Source organism: Mauremys mutica, chromosome 7, assembly GCF_020497125.1.
Source record: "Mauremys mutica isolate MM-2020 ecotype Southern chromosome 7, ASM2049712v1, whole genome shotgun sequence".
Classification (NCBI taxonomy): domain Eukaryota; kingdom Metazoa; phylum Chordata; order Testudines; family Geoemydidae; genus Mauremys; species Mauremys mutica.
Genome location: NC_059078.1, coordinates 127,236,458 through 127,255,600, shown reverse-complemented (window position 1 = coordinate 127,255,600; position 19,143 = coordinate 127,236,458). Strand labels below are relative to the sequence as shown.

Genomic DNA, 19,143 nt, shown 5'->3' with positions numbered 1-19,143 from the left:
CCGGGCTCACCACCCTCCCCCATTGCCCCCGGCCCCCACTGCCTCCCTCCCACCTCTCCATTCAGGGCTCAGTTTGTGCCCTGGCTTGCCAGGGCTGAGTCCGGCTGCTGTGAAAAGCAAAATTAACAAACACAGAAACCAGTTTTCCCGCCGCAGACTCACTAGCCAGCAAGTCTAAACAAAGAACCCAGCAGCCAAAACCCCAAAGAAACAAGAACAACAAAGACAAGAAGGTGCAAAGCGCCTTGTTTGCGTCTCCAGTCTGTTTCGGTCCAGCAGAGAACAGAGCCGCCCGTACGTCACGTGGGTTTTATTATTGAGTCTGCAGAACAAGAGCCCCGCATGAATCAATGGCACTGACCTGGGCGGGTCTAGGTGCAGATTTATTTGCTTTTTCTAAAGTTAATTCAGTATTTTAGGAAAAATTCTCAGAGCGGCCACCGGCCAGAGTTGGTGGCCGCACTCTGAGGCCACCGAAACATTTCTTGTGAGAACCCCGTGGGGTTCGTTCTCTCTCAGGAGCCCGCAGGGACGGCTTTCCAGGAACCAGCGGCTGCCTTACTGCAGGACGCTTGGCTTGTGCCCAGCATTGTACGTTACAAAGTGCGCACCTCCCTGCCTCCATTAGCCTGGAAAACAGCTGGAGGATGTTTGATTTTCTCCCCGGGAATCCAGTGGGATTTCACCGGGTCTAGAGGGCTGGCACGTGACCCTAAAGTGCTTCCCCTGCTTCCGCGTCCTAAGTGCTCTCTGATCAGCATAGGTCCCTGCAGCCACCAGCGCCGGGTGCGGACGGGTCTGACTCCAGCTGCTCCCCCGTGGCTCTGAGCGGGCAGCTTCCTGGCTCACCCCGTGCCACCCGGCAGCGCCGTGTTGCGAGTTCTCTATGGCAAAGGAGCGTGTTTAGTCCGGACTCCTGGGTTCGCTCTGCCACTCTGTGACCTTGGGGGAATTATGGACACTGAAAGGAACGACGATGCTTTTAACTGAGGCAACACGCAACGTCGGATAGCAGGGAAAACCTCGGTGCGTCTCTCCCCGAGGCTGCCTGCTGGGACGGGTTCCCAGGGTACCTAGCTGTGATTTGCAAAGGACTTTGGGCCGGGAGGGTGCTGAACGAGGTGGCGTGAGCAGGTCGGTGACTCCTCCGTGCCTCTGGAGCCCCGGGCGAGCCCACCCTGACCCGCAGGCTCTCAGTAGAGCTGGGCAAAATGTTTCAGCCCAAAATGGCAGATTCGGCCCCACCCAAAACGTTTTGCAAATTTGTGTCTTTTTCACGGAGTCGTCCCGTGCAAAGCGCCGGGTGTGGCGCACGACGGATTTCATTGTCCCTGCTAAAGGGGAACCTGGCCTAGCCCTGCACAGCTCCCCGGCCTCCCTCGGCAGCTCACGCCAGTCCTGAGCGGGTCCTGTGGCGTTTTCCCCCCAAATCTGAACCCCGGCGTTCCCCGCCGCAGCTGACTTAACCCAGCTCTGGCTCGTTCGCTCGCCGCTGCTAACGAGGGAATTATTTGCCCTGGCTGCAGCCGTGGTGCTGGAAAGGTCCCCCCCATAATCCGCCCCCTCCCATCACCTTAGCGGGTCGATCTCCACCTTTTCTCCAGACCAAGCCGATGCTGCCCAGTGCCCTTGATGGCTGCACTGGCCGAGTTCCTCTCGGCTCCGGAAACGCACCCGGGCGGAGTCCCTGAGGCCCAGCTCTGCAGGAGCTGGGGGGTCCGGGCTGAGGGACCGGAGAGGCTGGGGGAGCTGAGCTGAGCTGAGGACGGTGAGGGATGCGCTGGGGCCGGGGCACAGGTGGGAGGGTGTTTGCCGTCAGGATGACGGGCGATGAGCCAGGTGCTGGTGGGTCTGAGAGGGGAGAAGGGGGGTGGAGGGCAAGGGGATGGGGGGGGGGCGATTGGGCATCAGCAGTGTAAAAGTGGCAGCTGGATTTAACTCCTGTCACATCCCACCCCTAGAGGAGACGTGAAGGGGCCACGGTCACGGCCCGGGCACCCAGAGAGGAGCAGCCGGTTCATGGAGTCAGAGCCAGGGAGGGGGAGCTGCTCAGGGGCCATGCGGTCGAACGCGGCCCTGGGAGCGGGGAAGCCGGGTCGGGAGGGTGGCAGGGTCAGCGCGGTGCAGGACGCACCAAGTGCCCGGGGGCAGCCGGCTCCTGGGTGCAACGGGCCCGGGTTGCGCTGGCGCAGAGCGGCACGGGGGTGACGGTAACGGAGCTCGTACGGGGCACCAGCCATCGAGTGCTGGGGGCGCAGGGGGGCCGGATCTGAGCCCCATCAAGCCGTGCCAGGGCGGGGGCATCGCGCGCCGTTTCAGCCCCGCGGTTTGTTTATTGTAGGGCCTTTTGGAGCAGGGTTGGCTTGTGCTGTGTGCTGGCTTGGTGCTGCAGCGGGGCTGGTGCGTGTGCCTGGTCTCTGCACACCGGCTGCTTGTCGTAGGGTGGGGCTGGGGCTCCGGTTTGGTTTTGTAGGGTCCCTTTCGCTGCGAGCTGGTTCCCCACATGCATGCGGCCCGGTGCTGAGCAGCGGCTGCGCCCGTTGACGCCAGTGGGTGTTGGAGACCCTCAACGCGCAGGCCAGGCTGGGATGTGCCGAGTCCTGGGGCACCCGCCAGGCCACTTAGCACCTGCCCAGCTGGCTTGGCATTCGGCTGGGTGTGGGGTGGGGACGGCCCAGCGCTGCGCTGCCGCGGGAATGGGGAGACCTCGTAACAATGGGATCCCAGCCGGGCTGAGGAGAGCGAACTCCTGTGCTGGGCTCTCCCTGATCAGGCCGGGCCCCGCCCAGGCAGGTGCCAGGATCGTGCTGTGCCGCCCCCCCCCGACCCTCCCGGGCTTCGTTCCCCACGTGCACTGGGATTGCTTTTCCCATCCCGGAGTCAGATCCCTTCTGACCAGCGCTGGGAGGTTCCGTTTCCCCCGGGGCATCGGCCGGGGTGCAGGCTTGAGCGCTCGTGTGTCTGTTTCTTGCACAACCACTGAGCTCTTGGGCAGGAAGTGACAGGCTGTTTAACCCCACAGGCTTCCCAGTGGCACTGAAATCCTCCCTGAGGCGTCTGGGGCTGGTTATTTGATGGGTTTGATGGGTCGTGGCGAGGGGGGAAGCAGGCCGCGTGTGCAGGGTGTGACGTGGGCTTAGTCTGCTGACCCAGTGCAGGGGTGAGGCGTCGGCGGCGGGTAGGATCCCTTTGAATCGTCGGAGAGTCCCCCCATGGGCCTCCTGCTGCAGACGCTCCCAGAGCCACAGCTGGGCGTCGGGTGCTGGCGTATGGTTAATACACGGGGTATTTGGGACCCAGCCGGGCCCCTCTGCTTTCCTCGTGGCCTCCGTGTGGTGTAGAGAGAAAAGCCACAACCCCCAACGGGCCCATCCAGCCCAAGGGTCCCACAGAGGTGGGAGACCAAAGCCAGGACAGCAAAAACCACCCAGCCCCAACAGCCGCCCTCCCCTCCGTGGTTAAGCTGCATGTGCTGAAAGTAGCCCCTCCCCCTCCTCGCGGCCCCCTGGAACCGGCCCTGTTCGATTTCCAGCCTTACGAAATGTCCGTGTGTTTTGTTTCTTCTTCTTTATTTTTACAAACTAAAGTGTAACTTGCACCCGACTTGACCTGCTGCACGTGCATTTACCTGCTGCCTTTGTGAGTTCAACCGGAGTTTCTTCTCTGTTGCATCTTTCTGTGTGTGTGATGCTTCCTCTGTCTCTCCCTCCCGCCCCTCCTTCCCGGCTGTCCTGCCCCCCATTCTGCGTTGCATTGCTTGGGTCGAATTCCCACAGCCCTGCTCAGGAACTGCTGAGAACAGGGCACAGAACCAGCCCGGGGACCCCTGAAGGGTGAAATGTGCCGCTCTGCCTACTACAAGGCTGAGGCATTAGCGTGGGGCACACGCCTTTTCGGCTTGTCGTGCTGACCCTCTGGTGAATTTCACCTTCACGCTGCAGCCTCCCTCCCCCCTGCAGGTTAAAGCCCCCGAAAAGCAGCTGTGTCGAGGTAGCATCAGATCTGCCCCCGCCCGACAAAGAAATGAATAGTCTGCCCAAGCACGGAGACCGCACCGGGGAGGCGAGCTGGCTTCGCTTCAGGTCGCATCGCGCCAGTTTTAGAAGCACCAGGCACAAGCCAGGAAAGACCCAGCTTGTGTTTCAGATCTCAGGGGAGTTTGCAGGGCTGGTAATTTAATCTGGAAGAAACTGACTAGGGCTGGTTGACAATTAGTTTTGTCCGAGGGGTTTTTTTAGGTTTTGATTTTTTTGAATGAAAAGTGACTTTGTGAATAATATAAAACTTTCCCGCCCAACGTTTGTATTGTGTGAAATTTCCCCCGTTTTTTGTCTGAAATTGGAAACAGAAAACAATCATTTAGAATCAAAATCAGCTTTGGGGTGTTTTCTTCTTCCACTCCTCCCCCCCCGCTTTTCTTCCACTAGCAAACGGGGCTGGAAGAGAGAAAGTAGGACACTCCCCAGGTGACCCAGTCTTGGTTCAGTCGCGTTTGGAACCGGTTCATTGAGAAATCAGAAAATTCAGGAAAAAAACTTTTGAATTAAATGAAAATTTGTTGCTTGCAGTTTCCCCAAGAAATAAGATAAACCTGAGCCATAACCCCAGAGCCCCGCGTTCCCATCGCCACATGGCCGTGTCGAATTTCAGGGGTCGCCCTACCTCCCCCACCCCCGGATCTCAGCAGTACTAGAGTTCGGGGATCCCTGAGCCCTGTCACCCCGCAGTGCAGCAGCGTCTGGAGCCCAGGGACCCTGCCTGCACCCAAACGCTGAGTCGCTCCCGCCAGGACAGCTGCCATGCTGGGACGTGCCAGCGGCACCCGGGCTCGACGACTAGGCTCAGCAATGGGCACAGACCTGTAGGACACGGGTTCCAGTCTAGCTCGGGCTGGTGGAGGCTCAGCGTGGTGCCTGAGGACGGCTCAGGGCTCTGCGCCGACCTGCTGGTCCCAGGGAATCCCCCGCCCGCTCTCCCCTGCCGCCTGCTGCTAGGGGCGTTTCAGCCGAGGCCGAGGATTGACTGGGTCCCAGGAGTCCCGTGTAAGCAGGGAGCGGGGCCCACTGCTGAGAAGGGCTGTCGGGAAAACCTCTGCGGTCTGGTGCCGCTCCCCCGCACGGGGCTGGGCTGGGACTATTGATGCTAGTGGAGATGGGGTGTCTAAGGCCCCAGGCTTGCAGGGGAGAGCAGGGCAGCGCTGTGCATAGGGAGCCCCAAAGGGACACTGCACCCATCAGCATCAGTCCCCCCCCCCCCCGCAGCCGTTCCTTTCCTTGGGGAGGGGGGTGTCCCGGTGCTGCTCTGTCCCCTCTTGTCCGTGTCATCCAGGGAGGCGGCTGCACTCTGAGCCGGCTGGCCTGAGACAGCCCAAAGGGGGCCAGGGCCAGGGAGGGCGCAGGGGGGCAGAGCCGGGCCTGCCAGCTGGAGGGGCCAGAGCCCAGTCCAAGGGATTTAATTTGGGGTCGGGCGACTGCTGAAAGCCCAGAGGCTCAGCAAGGCGGGCAGATGGGGTGCTGCGCTGTGGGGAGTCCGTGCTGCCTGGCACCCCCCAGGGCCTGGCAAAGAGCTCCTGACAGCCTCCCTACAAAGCCAGGGACAGCTCAGTGCAGGGAGCTGCGTGGGGGGGGGAGACGCGTGTACCCCCTTCCCTGCCACGTCAGCATGAAGCAGAGGAAGAGCTAGTGGAATGGTGTCTGGAACCCTGGAGGGGGCTGTGGCAGTGCTGGGGGGGCACTGCCCTGGGGGGGGTGCAGGGCAGAGTCGGCTGTTGGAGTCAGAACAGGCCCTTACTACTGACAGGGCCAGAGGACGGCTGGGAATGAGAGCAGCACTGCTCAAGAGCAAGGATGCTGGGCCAGGCTGGGCTGGCAGGGGCTGCGGGTCGGGAGTGAGGGGCACCAGCAGGGCTGGGGGGGGGCAGGGGCTGCGGGTCGGGAGTGAGGGGCACGGGCAGGGCTGCGGGGGGCAGGGCTGGGCTAGCAGGGGCTGCGGGTCGGGAGTGAGGGGCACCGGCAGAGCTGGGGGTGATGGTGCAGCTCCTTTGCTCACGTTAATCCTGGGCTCTCGGTCCCAGCACAGAACCCAGAGTCCCATCTTTGGAGTCCCCGGGGCGGGCGGGGGGGCGGGTGAGGATTGAGCCATTTCTGGCCCAGCTCAGTCTCGGGGACGGGGGCAGTTTCCACCTCCGAAGCCCGGGGGTTCTCGCAGGGGGTCTGATGCTGCCTTGTCAAGGCCCCACGGAGCAGTGGCAGCCTTACGCCCGGCTCCTTCTGGCTGTCTCAGACCAGGGCCCTGCGGGTCTGATCCCGCCCGCCTGCCCGTTCACCCGTCTGTCTGCCCGTCCACCCGCCCGCCCGCCTGCCCGTCCACCCGCCCGCCTGCCCGTCCACCCGCCCGCCTGCCCGTCCATCCCTCCGCCCGCCCGCCTGCCCGTCCACCCACCCGCCTGCCCGTCCGTCCCTCCGCCTGCCCGTCCACCCACCCGCCTGCCCGTCCACCCACCCGCCTGCCCGTCCATCCCTCCGCCCGCCCGCCTGCCCGTCCGTCCCTCCGCCTGCCCGTCCACCCACCCGCCTGCCCGTCCGCCTGCCTGCCCGTCCATCCCTCCGCCTGCCCATCCACCCGCCCGCCTGCCCGTCCATCCCTCCGCCTGCCTGTCCACCCACCCGCCTGCCCGTCCACCCGCCCGCCTGCCCGTCCATCCCTCTGCCCGCCCGCCTGCCCGTCCATCCCTCCGCCCGCCCGCCTGCCCGTCCATCCCCCTGCCCGCCCGCCTGCCCGTCCATCGGTCCGCCCGCCCGTCCATCCCTCCGCCCGCCCGCCTGCCCGTCCACCCACCCGCCTGCCCGTCCACCCGCCCGCCTGCCCGTCCATCCCTCCGCCCGCCCGCCTGCCCGTCCACCCACCCGCCTGCCCGTCCATCCCTCCGCCCGCCCGCCTGCCCGTCCACCCGCCCGCCTGCCCGTCCATCCCTCCGCCCGCCCGCCTGCCCGTCCATCCCTCCGCCTGCCCGTCCATCCCTCCGCCCGCCCGCCTGCCTGTCCACCCGCCCGCCTGCCCGTCCACCCACCCGCCTGCCCGTCCGCCCGCCTGCCCGTCCATCCCCCCACCCGCCTGCCCGTCCGTCCCTCCGCCTGCCCGTTCGTCCCTCCGCCTGCCCATCCACCCGCCCGCCTGCCCGTCCATCCCTCCGCCCGCCCGCCTGCCCGTCCGTCCCTCCGCCTGCCCGTCCGTCCCTCCGCCTGCCCGTCCACCCGCCCGCCTGCCCACTCATCCACCCACCCGCTCGCCGTGCTGTGCAAGTTGCATGTTGCAGTTTAATTTGTGCGGCTCCGGTTTGTGTTTTATTCATTTTAAAACAACCGTCGCGTGTGGGAAAGGAACAAACCCGCCCCCCTCCCAGCAGCTTCCCCTCCCTGGCCGGCGCCCCCCGCCCCCCAGCCCCACCATGAGCCGTCAGTGGCTGCTAGTCTGAAAATCCCAGACTCCTGTCTCGGATGGTCAGTTCCTCAGTGCACTGATCCCCGGGGATCTTAGCCGTCCCCGACCAGCCCCCCCAGCTTCTGCACCTCCCTGGGGTCCTGGGGCAGGCCCCAAACCCCTCCTAAGCCCACAGCTGGCGATCGCTTGTGACCCAGGAGCCCTGGCATTAGGGGTCTAATCCCACCCACGGGCCGAGCTGCCATCAGGGGGTGGAGTCCTGACCCCCATGTCCTTGATGGACGTTGATTTCAGTGGGGCCAGGGCCTTCTCCTGGGGGCAGAGCCCCTGTCCTGCTCTCCTCCCTGGCTCTTGGGCCAGGGGCTTGGAGCTGTTGGTTGAGCCAGGCGAGTCTGTGCTGTGCTCGCCCACAGGGAGTTACGGGGGAGTCCCTGGGGATGTCACCAGCATGGCCTCCCCTAGAAATCATACGTGAGGAGTGGGGCAGGACACTGGCTGGGGGGGGGGGAGGTCCTGGCTGCTGCAGCCCCGGCCTCTCCCAGCAGGGGGCACTCTGGGGAGCGGGGCAGGAGCTGGCTGTGGGGGGAGCTCCTGGCTACTCCAGTCCCAGCCTGAAAATCCCAGCCAGCCTATCACCCTCTGCAGAGCGGGAACAGCCTCTCCTCTCCTCTCCTGTCCCCTCCCCAGCAGCAAAGCCGGGACCCCCTCCTGGCAGCAGGACCGGGGAGCACCTGTGCTAGGGGGAGAGCTGCCTGTGGGCCCCCCAAAATCCCTTGGGCCCTGCAGCCCATCGTCACCCACCCGGTTCCCCACCCTCCAAGCTCGAGCTGGCCGGGCTGGCTATGGGGGGGGCTGTGGGCAGGCGAAGGGTTTGTTCCTGTTCCCACAGGGCTCGGGGAAGCCGGGGCAGAGCTGGGTCCGGCTGCATGCAGCTCTCCGGCCCGCAGTGCCCGTGTCTGGCAGGGCTGGCTCGTCGCTGCGGGTGGGGCAGGGGACGGGCCGCTGCTTCGTTAACTCTTCTGCTTGGTGACTGTGGTTTTTTCTAGGCAACCCGCCCGGCCAAACCAAAAAAGCCCTGAAGCAGCGACTCCTCAAACTGCTGCCCTGCTGCGGGCCCCAATCCATCCCCTCAGTCAGCGAAAGCAAGTGCCGCTTCTTCCCTTTGTGTGTGTGTGGCCCCGGGGGGACGCTCTCCCCGGGACACGGGGCACCGTCGCCCCCTCATGCACCGGGACGCGGGGATACGGGGGGGCGATCCCGCCCCGGGCCCCGGGAAGGGACTGGGGGGTACGGGGCTGGGTGATGCATTGGCGCAGGCAGCATGGCCTAGGGTAGCAGCATCTCGCAGGCAGACCTGCGGGGTGAGCAGCCGGACTGGCCAAAGCCCCAGTAAACATGCAGCCGCCCCGGGGAGCCAGGCTGGGTGGGAGCGTGTGGGTCTTGGCTCCTTCTCGCCCCGTCCATCCTCCTGGCTGCTCTTGTGCGGCTGGGCTCTGCGGTGTCGCTCCTGAGTCGAGCCCGCTGGGGCCCGGCCCATTCTGTGCACTGCTGGCCGGCTCTGTGTTCGAGTCTGTGCACACTGCCCGGCTGGAGCGCCTCTCCTGCCCGAGCGCCCCGTGCCCCGGGGTCGGCGTCTTCTGCAGGCCCCAGCCGGGTGGCCAGCGGGGTGGCACTGCTGGGAGCCGGGTCCTGGCCATGCTCTGAGCCTGGGGCCCCCGGGGAGGCAGTGCGGAGCACGGGCCTGACGGCTCCTTTCCATCACGACGGCTGAGGAGGCTGCTGCCCATCCAGAGCCCAGGTGCCAGGCCGAGGGGAGCTGGTGCCAGTCGGGGGGGGGAGGGAGCTCCTCGGCACCAGCCAAACTGGGCAGCCATGTTAAAATCCGCACCCCACCCTCCGGCGGAAACGGTCGGGAGGGACCAGCGGGTGCCTCCTGGGAACGCTGGCGAGCCCGACTCAGCGCTGCCGTCCACGGGACTCCCCCTGCCTGCCCGAGGGGAGCACAGGGGGGAGCGGACCGGCAGAGCTGACCCCCATCTCCAGAGTCCCAGGGGCCTGCTTTGAGTCCTGCCCCATCCCCGTCCCCATGGCATTAAGCGTCTGGCCAGCGGGTCAGGCGGCCGGTGCGACCGGACGGGATCGAACCCTCTCGCTGATGTTCAGTGATCGGAGGGACCCGCGGGGGAAGCAGGGGGCGGGGTGGAACTCAGCTTCCAGCACAGGCGGTTGCCTGGGGCCGGCTCCCTTAGTGGGGTCTCACCAGTTAAAGCGACCTCCAGGCAATGGGAGGAGCCGGCCTGCGAAGGGCGGGCGACCTGGGACATCCAGCTCCGGGCGCGTGGAGGAGTCAATGCCCAGCCCTGCCTGCGAATCTGGGCTCAGGCAGGGATTTGGGGGAGCAGAGCCTAGGGGAGCCTGGCAGGGTGGCTCTCTGGCCCAGCACAGGGTGCTGGCCGATGTGTCTGGGGAGCCAGAGTCCTTTGGAAGGAGCCTCCCTGGAAATATAGGGGTGGGAATGTGTGTGTCTGGGGTGAGGGGGCAGGAAGGGGAGGCTGTGGGGGGATTAGGGGGTGAGGGGGCAGGAAGGGGAGGATTAGGGGGTGAGGGGCAGGACGGGGAGGCTGTGGGGGGATTAGGGGGTGAGGGGGCAGGAAGGGGAGGCTGGGGGGGGATTAGGGGGTGAGGGGGCAGGAAGGGGAGGCTGTGGGGGGATTAGGGGGCGAGGGGGCAGGAAGGGGAGGCTGGGGGGGATTAGGGGGGGAGGGGCAGGACGGGGAGGCTGTGGGGGGATTAGGGGGCGAGGGGGCAGGACGGGGAGGCTGTGGGGGGATTAGGGGGCGAGGGGGCAGGAAGGGGAGGATTAGGGGGGATTAGGGGGTGAGGGGGCAGGACGGGGAGGCTGGGGGGGATTAGGGGGCGAGGGGGCAGGGACAGGAGGGTGAAAGTGGGGGAGGCAGGGGCCCCACGTCGATCGTGCCGGTCGCTCATTCTGGGCCCGTCTCTCTGCAGTCCAGCCCCTTGGGCCGGCTGAGCCCCGGGCGGGGCCGCGCAGAGATGTGGGGTTTGGGGGGGCAGCAGACCCTGGGGTGAGCGCTGGTGCCTCCCACCCTGCCCCCACAGGGGGCGCTGAGACCCCCCCCCCACCCATGTTGCCTTGTCCAGCCTAGCCAGGCCCTGGCAGCGCCAGGCCCGAGGGCTGTGGGGACCCGAGGCCGGACAGTGCCAGTGTGAGGGGCTCCCTGGGGGGGTGCGTGGGGGGAGCTGCCTCTCCCGTGACTGAGCCGCCGGCTGGGCCCTGTGGGAGCAGCTGGCACAATGGGGGGCAGCTGGTACCGTGTGGGGGCTCAGGAGGGGGTCACCGGTGCCGTGGGGGGGGCTCATCAGGGGGTCACCGGCGCCGTGGGGGGGCTCGGCAGGGGGCAGCCGGGGCTGTGGAGCAGGGGGCTCGGGAGGGGGGAGCCGGTGCCGTGGGGCAGGGGGCAGCCGGCGCCGTGGGGCGGGGGGCTCGGCAGGGGGCAGCCGGTGCCGTGGGGCAGGGGGCTCGGCAGGGGGCAGCCGGCGCCGTGGGGCGGGGGGCTCGGGAAGGGGGCAGCCGGCGCCGTGGGGCAGGGGGCTCAGGAAGGGGGCAGCCGGCGCCGTGGGGCAGGGGGCTCGGCAGGGGGCAGCCGGCGCCGTGGGGCGGGGGGCTCGGCAGGGGGCAGCCGGCGCCGAGGCTCTGAGCCGCTCTCCCCCTTGCAGACAGCGCGGAGGACGAGTTCGAACTCTCCACCGTCTGCCATCGCCCCGAGGGGCTGGAGCAGCTGCAGGAACAGACCAAGTTCAGCCGCAAGGAGCTGCAGGTCCTGTACCGGGGCTTCAAGAACGTGAGTCACTGGGCCGGCCTGGGGGGCTGCCTCTGGCCCCATGACACCCCCCCCGGCCTAGGGTGCCAACTGTCTGACTGCACAAACCCAAACCCCATTGCCCCGCCCCTTTACTGAGGCCCCGCCCCTACTCCGAGGCCCCGCCCTGCTCACGCCATCCCCCCTCCCTCCCTCCCTCCCCCTCACCCTCACCAGGCTGGGGAGGGGGTTGGGAACTGCGGGGGCGGTGCTTGCAGGCAGGGCAGCATGTGGAGACCCCCAGCCCACCCCCGCCCTCAGGCCACAGAGACATGCTGACCGCTTCCTGGGACGGCGAGGCCAGGGCAGGCAGGAGACTCCCAGCCAATCCAGGAGGGTTGGCAACCCTACTCCAGCCTCTGCCCCCAGAACCCCCTCCCCCTCCCCCTCCGGACTCTGCCCCCAGAACCCCCTCTCCTGCTGCTCCTCTGGCAGCTGTGCTCCCATGCAGCTGAGACGCGGCCTCAGCCCTCTGGTGCCTGCAGGAGCCTGCCCCGGAGGGGCTGGTGCCAGGGCAGGGGGCTAATGAACTTCCCCAGGTGCCCAGCAGCCCAGGGCCAAACCCTGGTGGTCCGTCATCCTGCTGGGTGGGTCGCTGCACTCCAGGGACTTTGCTCCGTGGGGCAGGGTGGGGGTGAAGGGCGTTTCTAATGAGATCGGCAGCCCCGAGGCACAGTCTGTTCAGCGAGACACAACAGAGCACAGGCTCCAATGGCATTTCCCGAAACATCCCCCCTCCCACTCCAGTGCAGCAGGCTGTTCCGCCCCAGAAGTGGCTGCCTTCCAGTAGGGATGTGTGTCCAGAGTCTGCAGAGAGCTCTGGGAGCCTAGCAGATGCAGGGGCTGTGTGGTGTGGGTGAGCTCTTACCCACTTGCTGCCTTCCACCCCAGAGGTGGCTGCATTCCAGTGGTGGGGGAAGCAGCTCCTAGACAGACAGAGCTTTGGAGAGCGGGAGCTGGTGTTAGCCTGGGAGCCCTTTGGGACAGGGCCTGCACTCCCCCCCCCCCCGAGACGTGTTGTCCTGAGCACAACCAGAGGGGGAAGGCAGGAGTCTATGGGGAAACTGAGGCACAGAGCGGTGACATGACCGGCCCAAGGGCCCGGAGGGATAGATTCCCAAGGAGAGCTCAGACAAGCCTGGCTCCCCGTCCTGTGCTCAGACCATTCCAGCCCTGGCTGTTTGGAGGGGGGTGATCTTGTCTGTGATTTTCCCTTTGGCAGGAGTGCCCGACTGGCCTCGTTAACGAGGAGAACTTCAAACAGATCTACTCCCAGTTCTTCCCACAGGGAGGTGAGCTCTCCTCTCAGCTCCGGCTCCTACAGGGTGTAAAAAGGGGCTCCGGGCGGGACAGTCTCCATGGGCGGGGGGGGTCACCCCAGAGGCGGCTCCCACCCCCCACACTCGGGTCCAGAGGGCCAGGAAAGTAAGGCTGCCTTTGAACTTTGTAAGGTTCCCTGGAGCCAACTTCTGAGCTTTAATGCTCTCCCCAAGGCAGTTGCGGTGCCCTGACCCCACCTGCACCCTGGGCTAGCGCCGTATCTCTCTCTAGCCACTGCCTGATGCTTCAGAGGAGGGTGAAAAGGAATCCCCCATGTTGTTCCATGCTGGGTGTCTGCTCCTTCCTGACCCTGCCGCCATCAGCTGAGGCCCTGGAGCATGAGAGTGGATCACCCTTAATGTAGTTCAGAATGGCTATGATCCAATTAGCCAGGGGCAGTACTGAGGCTGGCTGGATTCCTGTGGCAGTGAGCTCCCCAAGTCGGCATCCTAAGGCTGGCTCTGTTCCTTGCTTAATATCAAGTCATTCATACACCGGGTCGAAGTCAGTAAGTCCTCTCCCTGTTTGACTCTCTCGGTCTGGCTGGTCCCGCAGACTCCGGCACGTATGCTGCTTTCCTCTTCAACGCGTTCGACACCGACCATGACGGCTCGATCAGCTTCGAGGTGAGGCTCTGCACCTACCTGGTTGGGATGGGACCTGGGGGCTGGGGATAGAGCCTTTGAGTCTGATGCTGTCGGGACTTGGGCGGAACGAGAATCATCAACTCTCACTAGCAATTGTGAGTCTCGCACTAGTTGGTGTTAAAGCCCTAGCTCCTGGAGTCAGGTGATGATGTGAGACTCTCAGTGTCTGTCTTTGAAACAGCAAGTTCCTAGCCCTCCTGGTGGGGAGAAAAGCCTGCAGTGGGACTCTCAAAGGCCCTTAGATGCCAGGAGGCAAAGAACCAGAACCCCAGGATTTTAAGCTGATCTCGTGATTTTTTTCCCACCCGACTCCTGATGTTTGACCCCTTGGGGATGGCAGTGCTGGGTAACGCAGCTTTCACTGGGGCTGCCAGACCCAGCCACACCCTGTGGCTCTCCGGGCTCCTCTCGTGACAGCCTGGGCGCTGTGGTGTCAAGCCCCAAGCAATCCTGCATGACCAGGTGACAGTCCCAGCTCAGGCCGGGCGATGGTGAATAATGCCGAGCCGTCCTGGGGGCTCAGGGACGGGGTCCCAGTGTTTGCCTGTCAGAGGCCCCTGGGACCCCAGGACTCAGAGACACCGGAGGGCCAGGGGGTGATCAATAACGAGCTCCGTTTTCCACAAGGAAGAGGATCAGTCCATCAGGCTGTGAGATCCCCAGACCTCGCCTGGACCCGCTCGTGGGGGAAACGCAGGCCGTGCTCTCCCGGAAGGTGCCATGGGGGAGACGCAGGCAAAGCGGCTGTGACTGAAGCGCTGCGTTTCACTGCCTGTTTGTGCTGCTCATCAGAACAAACAGACGAAAGGCCTGATCGGGTCGGAACAGTGATCCCGTGCCAGGTGCTTCAGAGGGAACGAACAGAACAGGGCAATTAGCGAGTGCTCCGTCCACTGTCCTTCACTCCCAGCTTCTCGCAAGCAGAGGGTTAGGGACACCCAGAGCCTGGGGCTGCATCCCTGTCCATCCTGGCTAATAGCCACTGCTGGGCCTGTCCTCTGAGAACTGATCTAGTTCTTTTCTGAACCCAGTTATACTTTTGTCATTTACAGCATCCCCTGGCAAGGAGTTCCACAGGTTGACTGTGCGTTGTGGGAAGAAATACTTCCTGTTGTTTAATTTAAACTGCTGCCGATTAATTTCAGAGGAGTGTGAAAAGGAATCCCCCATGTTGTTCCATGCTGGGTGTCTGCTCCTTCCTGACCCTGCCGCCATCAGCTGAGGCCCTGGAGCATGAGAGTGGATCACCCTTAATGTAGTTCAGAATGGCTATGACCAAATTAGCCAGGGGCAGTACTGAGGCTGGCTGGATTCCTGTGGCAGTGAGCTCCCCAAGTCGGCATCCAAAAGCTGGCTCTGTTTCTTGCTTAGTATCAAGTCATTCATACACCGGGTCAAAGTCAGTAAGTCCTGTCCCTGTTTGACTCTCTCAGTCTGGCTCCGAGAGAGTCAAACAGGGAGACTCCTGGTTCATGTGTTATGGGAAGGGGTAAATAACACTTCCCTGTTCACTTGCTCCACACCAGTCAGGATTTTATAGCCCTCTGTCATATCCCCCTTCCTTGTCTCTGTTCTAATTAACAGTCCCAGTCTTTTCAGTCTCTCCTCATACGGAAGCTGTTCCATCCCCCTCATTTTTTTTTTTGGCCTTCTCTGAACGTTTTCCAATTCCAATATCTCTTTTCTGAGATGGGGTGATCAGAACTGCACACAGTGTTCCAGATCTGGGCGTCCCAGGGATTTATATATGATATTTTCTGTCTTATGATCTCTCCCTTTATTAATGATTCCCAACATTCTGTTTGCTTTTTTGACGGCCACTGCACGTTGAGTGGATGTTTCCAGAGAACTATTCTTGATTTTATCTATAGAGTTGGGATTATGTTTTCCAATGTGCATCACTTTGCATTTATCAACATTGAATCTGCCGTTTTGTTGCCCAGTCACCCAGTTTTGTGAGATCAAAGGGTCAGTTTTCAGACTGGAGAGAGGTGTCCCCAGGGTCTGTACTGGGCCCAGTCCTATTCCACATATTCATAACCGATCTGGGAGAAGGGGTAACCAGTGAGACGGCAACGTTTGCAGACTACGCAAAATGACTCATGCAAAGGCCAGGCAGCCTGCGAAGTTACAAGGGGATCTCACAGACCTGGGAGCTGGGGTGACACGGGGAAACGGAATCGCAGCAGGGGTGGTTTAGGCGGTGCACACCAGGTACGTCTCGAGAACAGATCTCCAGCCCAGAGCTCTGCAGCCCTTAGTGGGGTCACCGTACATACGTCACGCAGGAACAGCCGTGACCAGCGAGCTGTTAGTTTTACAGGGCTGCGCTACCGCCTTTGGGTACATCTCGTGACATCAGCCTGCCAGCTGGCACCGGGCTGGTCTCAGGGTGGCAGACGGATCACCTGAAAACACCCTGGTCTGTTCATTCCCTGAAGCATCTGACACCGGCCGCTGTCCAAGCCAGGACACTGGGCTGGGGGGCTGCTGGGCTGAGCCCGTCTGGCCCTTCTCCTGCTCTGCACCCTGAGGGCCCAGGGTCTTGCGAGAGCGTCTGCCCTTGTAACCCCGATTCCTCCACAGGACTTCGTGGCCGGCTTGTCCGTGATTCTCCGAGGCACCATAGACGACCGGCTCAGCTGGGCCTTCAACCTCTATGACCTGAACAAAGACGGCTGCATCACCAAAGAGGTGGGGCTGGGAGAGATGGGAGCCGGGGGGCGGGACTGGGAAACACTGACACTGCTGGGCCACTTCATCTCAGGAGGGGGGGCAGGACTGAGGGGCTTCAGCAGAGGTAGCGGGAGCCAGAGCTGGGAGCTGCGGGTCGGGATTGAGGAGTGTCCAGAGAGCTATGCGGGGAGCCCAGGGCTGGAGAGCAGGGGCTGCAGGTCGGGAGTGAGGGGCACCAGCAGAGCTGGGGGGGCAATAATAAGCTTCCAGCCCGGGCCCCCCAGCTCCCCGTGTCTCTCCCTGGCAGGGGGAGGGGGTTGCAATCCTGGCGTGTCACTTGACTCCCCCCCCCCCGGTGCGGGCGTCTCTGTCTCCCTTGGCTGGCACCAGAAGCTGCCCAGAGCGTCCCCAGCCGATGGGTGAGGTGGGGGGGCCCAGGTGCCCCCCGCAGAGGGACTTGGGGCCTCTCTGTGGGGCGAGTGCAGCTAATTGCTCAGTTCTGGGCCCCTGCCTCCCTCCCTGCAGGAAATGCTGGACATCATGAAATCCATCTACGACATGATGGGCAAGTACACGTACCCGGCCATGCGGGAGGAGGCCCCCCGGGAGCACGTGGAGAACTTCTTCCAGGTGAGACACGTGGAGCCGGCCTGGGGGTCATAGGCCCAGGTCAGACCCAGGCTCCATCCAGCCCAGCGTCCTGTCTCCACGCTGAGGGATGTACCGGGCTCCTCCCTGTGGGGTGAGCTGCCCCCTGGCAGGGGTCAGAGTGGGGGTTGCTGTCCCCCCCCAGCAGGGATCAGATTGGGGGGCGCTGTCCCCTCGGCAGGGATCAGAGTGGGGGGGCTGGCCCCCCCCGGCAGGGATCAGAGTGGGGGCTGTCCCCCTCGGGCAGGGATCAGAGTGGGGGCTGTCCCCCCCCCGGCAGGGATCAGAGTGGGGGGTGCTGTCCCCCCAGCAGAGATCAGAGTGGGGGGATCAGAGTGGGGGGTGCTGTCCCCCCCCCGGCGGGGATCAGAGTGGGGGGATCAGAGTGGGGGGCGCTGTCCCCCCCGGCGGGGATCAGAGTGGGGGGATCAGAGTGGGGGGTGCTGTCCCTCCCCCGGCAGGGATCAGAGTGGGGGGCTGTCCCCCCCAGCAGGGATCAGAGTGGGGGCTGTCCCCGGTTGGGCACGTGCAGCCTCTCCCCGTCTCTGGACCCACTGCCGGCTCCGTGACGCTGTGTCTGTTTGCAGAAGATGGACCGGAATAAGGACGGGGTGGTCACCATCGAGGAGTTCATCGAGTCGTGTCAGAAGGTAACGTTGCAGCTCATTCCTGGGCCGGGCCCTGCTCCCGCTCAGCTCCTGACCCCGCAGTGCCCCTGCCCTGAGCCTCCTGGGCACTGCTGCCCCATGCTGCCGCCCCCCTGCTCCTCCCAGAGCTGAGGCAGGACCCGTGCTTGGGTGAGAGGCCTCTGAGGGGCCCCAGGCCAGTGTGGGAAGTGGGGCCGGGCCGGGTGCACTCCCCTAAGAGCCAGCAGCCTGGCGTAGTGCCAGTGGGCGCAGGGCCAGAGGTCACCTTTCCAACGGGATGTCCAGCCGGGGGCGGCCTCTCTTCTCAGCCTTGAAAGGCCCCAGCGCTTTGCCCACAAGCCCTGGCCTCACCCGCAGCCTGGCGCGCCGAGGGTGCCAGGACAGCCCGGAGAATGGGGACCCTCTGCCTGGACCCTAGACACAGCGTTCGCTGCTGGAGTCGAGGTCCCAGCAGATCCACTGAGCATCTCCTCCTCCACCCCTGCAGGACGAGAACATCATGAGATCCATGCAGCTCTTCGACAACGTGATCTAGCCTCTGCCGGCCTCGCCACCGGGCCAAGCTCCCGCTTCTCTCTCGTCTCTTCCGCTGAGACCCCCCCGCCCTGGCTGCGCAGCCCCCCTGAAAGGGCTGGATGGCGCCGCAGGGGAAGGATTTTGGCTCCAGGAGACACGGTGGCGGCACCTACGATGAAGGGACCTTCCCTTGCCCTGGGGCTAGCGGCGGCTCTGCCTGCCGGGGGGACGTGCTGCTGGGGGCGGAGCGTGGGCACAGCCTGGCAGAAGGCAAGCGCTGTCCCGGGGCACCTGGGCCCAAACGGACCTTCCTACGCCCATAGCAGGGAAGCGGAGCTGCCTGGCTCCGGACAGCACCCACCCCGTCCTGCTAGGCCTCCACCGCGCAGCAAGCAGCTCCCAGGGAGCCCCGCGCTGGAGGATTCAGAGCCGGCTCCTTCCCTCCCTCGTCTCTGGCCCCAGCTCCCGGACGCCGTCCAGCGGGGGGGGGAGTGGGTCCCGCACCCACCGGTTCCAGGTGCTTTCGGCAAACCTGGACCAGTCCCCATCGCCGTTCATCACAGGGGCCGTCAGCCCGCCCGGGAGATGCCCTCTGCTGCTTCCGCCTTCTCCGAGGGGGGTGGGCAGAGGGGCAGGGCCGGGGGCCTGGGAGGAGGCAGCCAGGCTGGGCGCGTCCCTGCGCTCACGGGCGAGTGGCCGGCGTTAGGCGGCGGGAGCAGGAGGCTGGGCTGGGCTTGAGGTGCCCGGGGCAGGCAGCGGCTGGGGACTGCTCCGGGAAGCCTGTCACCACGACGGGAGCGCTGGGGCAGCGGCTGTCGGGGCCGAGCCAGGAGGCGCCGGTCTCGCACCACGTCCCAGCCGCTCGGGGAGCCGCACCGGGGGTCGGGGGTGGCCCCGTGGCTCCTGGCAGAGGGGCCTGGCTGGCAGGGCTGGTCAGCGTGGCGGGCACCGAGCCCAGAGGAGCTGGGGGGGGGCTTGCAGACGGCTGGGGGCAGAGGGGGCGCCAGGAATCCAGCTGGCACTTTGTGCCTGGGCGAAACGTTTCCCTTCGATGATCTAGCGCACGGGGCCCGGCCCGGCCCAGGTTAGCCCCAGGGGGGGGGGTCGTGGAGAAGCAGAGTCCAGTCCGGGGCTCATGGCCAGGCTCCCTGGCCGGCTTTTCAGTTCCTGGCGCTCTGCCGCTCCCGGGCCCTGCTCGCTGCTGGCTCCAGGGCACAACCTGCTTCTTCCCTGCCTGCAGCTCCCCGCTGCCACGTCACTCCGGTCAGCCGCAGCGGGCGGCACGCGGCAGGGCCAGTGGGCAACGCTCCCTGGAGTGCCAGTGGCTCCGGGGACTCCCCCGCCCGGCTGCTGAGATCTCCCCCCCAG

At 64.8% G+C, this 19,143-nt stretch overlaps 1 protein-coding gene across 5 annotated transcripts in view; it reads left to right on the top strand.

Annotated features, from left to right (window-relative positions):
• Positions 1-18,866, top strand: part of KCNIP2 (potassium voltage-gated channel interacting protein 2) — a 104,089-nt gene extending 85,223 nt beyond the window's left edge. For 3 of the 5 annotated variants that reach the window (XM_045024140.1, XM_045024141.1, XM_045024139.1), the window contains exons 2-8: positions 11,179-11,303; positions 12,544-12,613; positions 13,197-13,267; positions 15,875-15,982; positions 16,490-16,594; positions 17,200-17,262; positions 17,747-18,866. In XM_045024140.1, the coding sequence (XP_044880075.1) occupies positions 11,179-11,303; positions 12,544-12,613; positions 13,197-13,267; positions 15,875-15,982; positions 16,490-16,594; positions 17,200-17,262; positions 17,747-17,794 (590 nt within the window). In that variant the 3' untranslated portion in view covers positions 17,795-18,866. Of the gene's footprint in view, positions 1-8,486; positions 8,583-11,178; positions 11,304-12,543; positions 12,614-13,196; positions 13,268-15,874; positions 15,983-16,489; positions 16,595-17,199; positions 17,263-17,746 lie in introns of all 5 variants that reach the window. The other 2 variants (XM_045024138.1, XM_045024137.1) reach the window with 1 other exon arrangement.
• Positions 18,867-19,143: the final 277 nt, after the last annotated feature.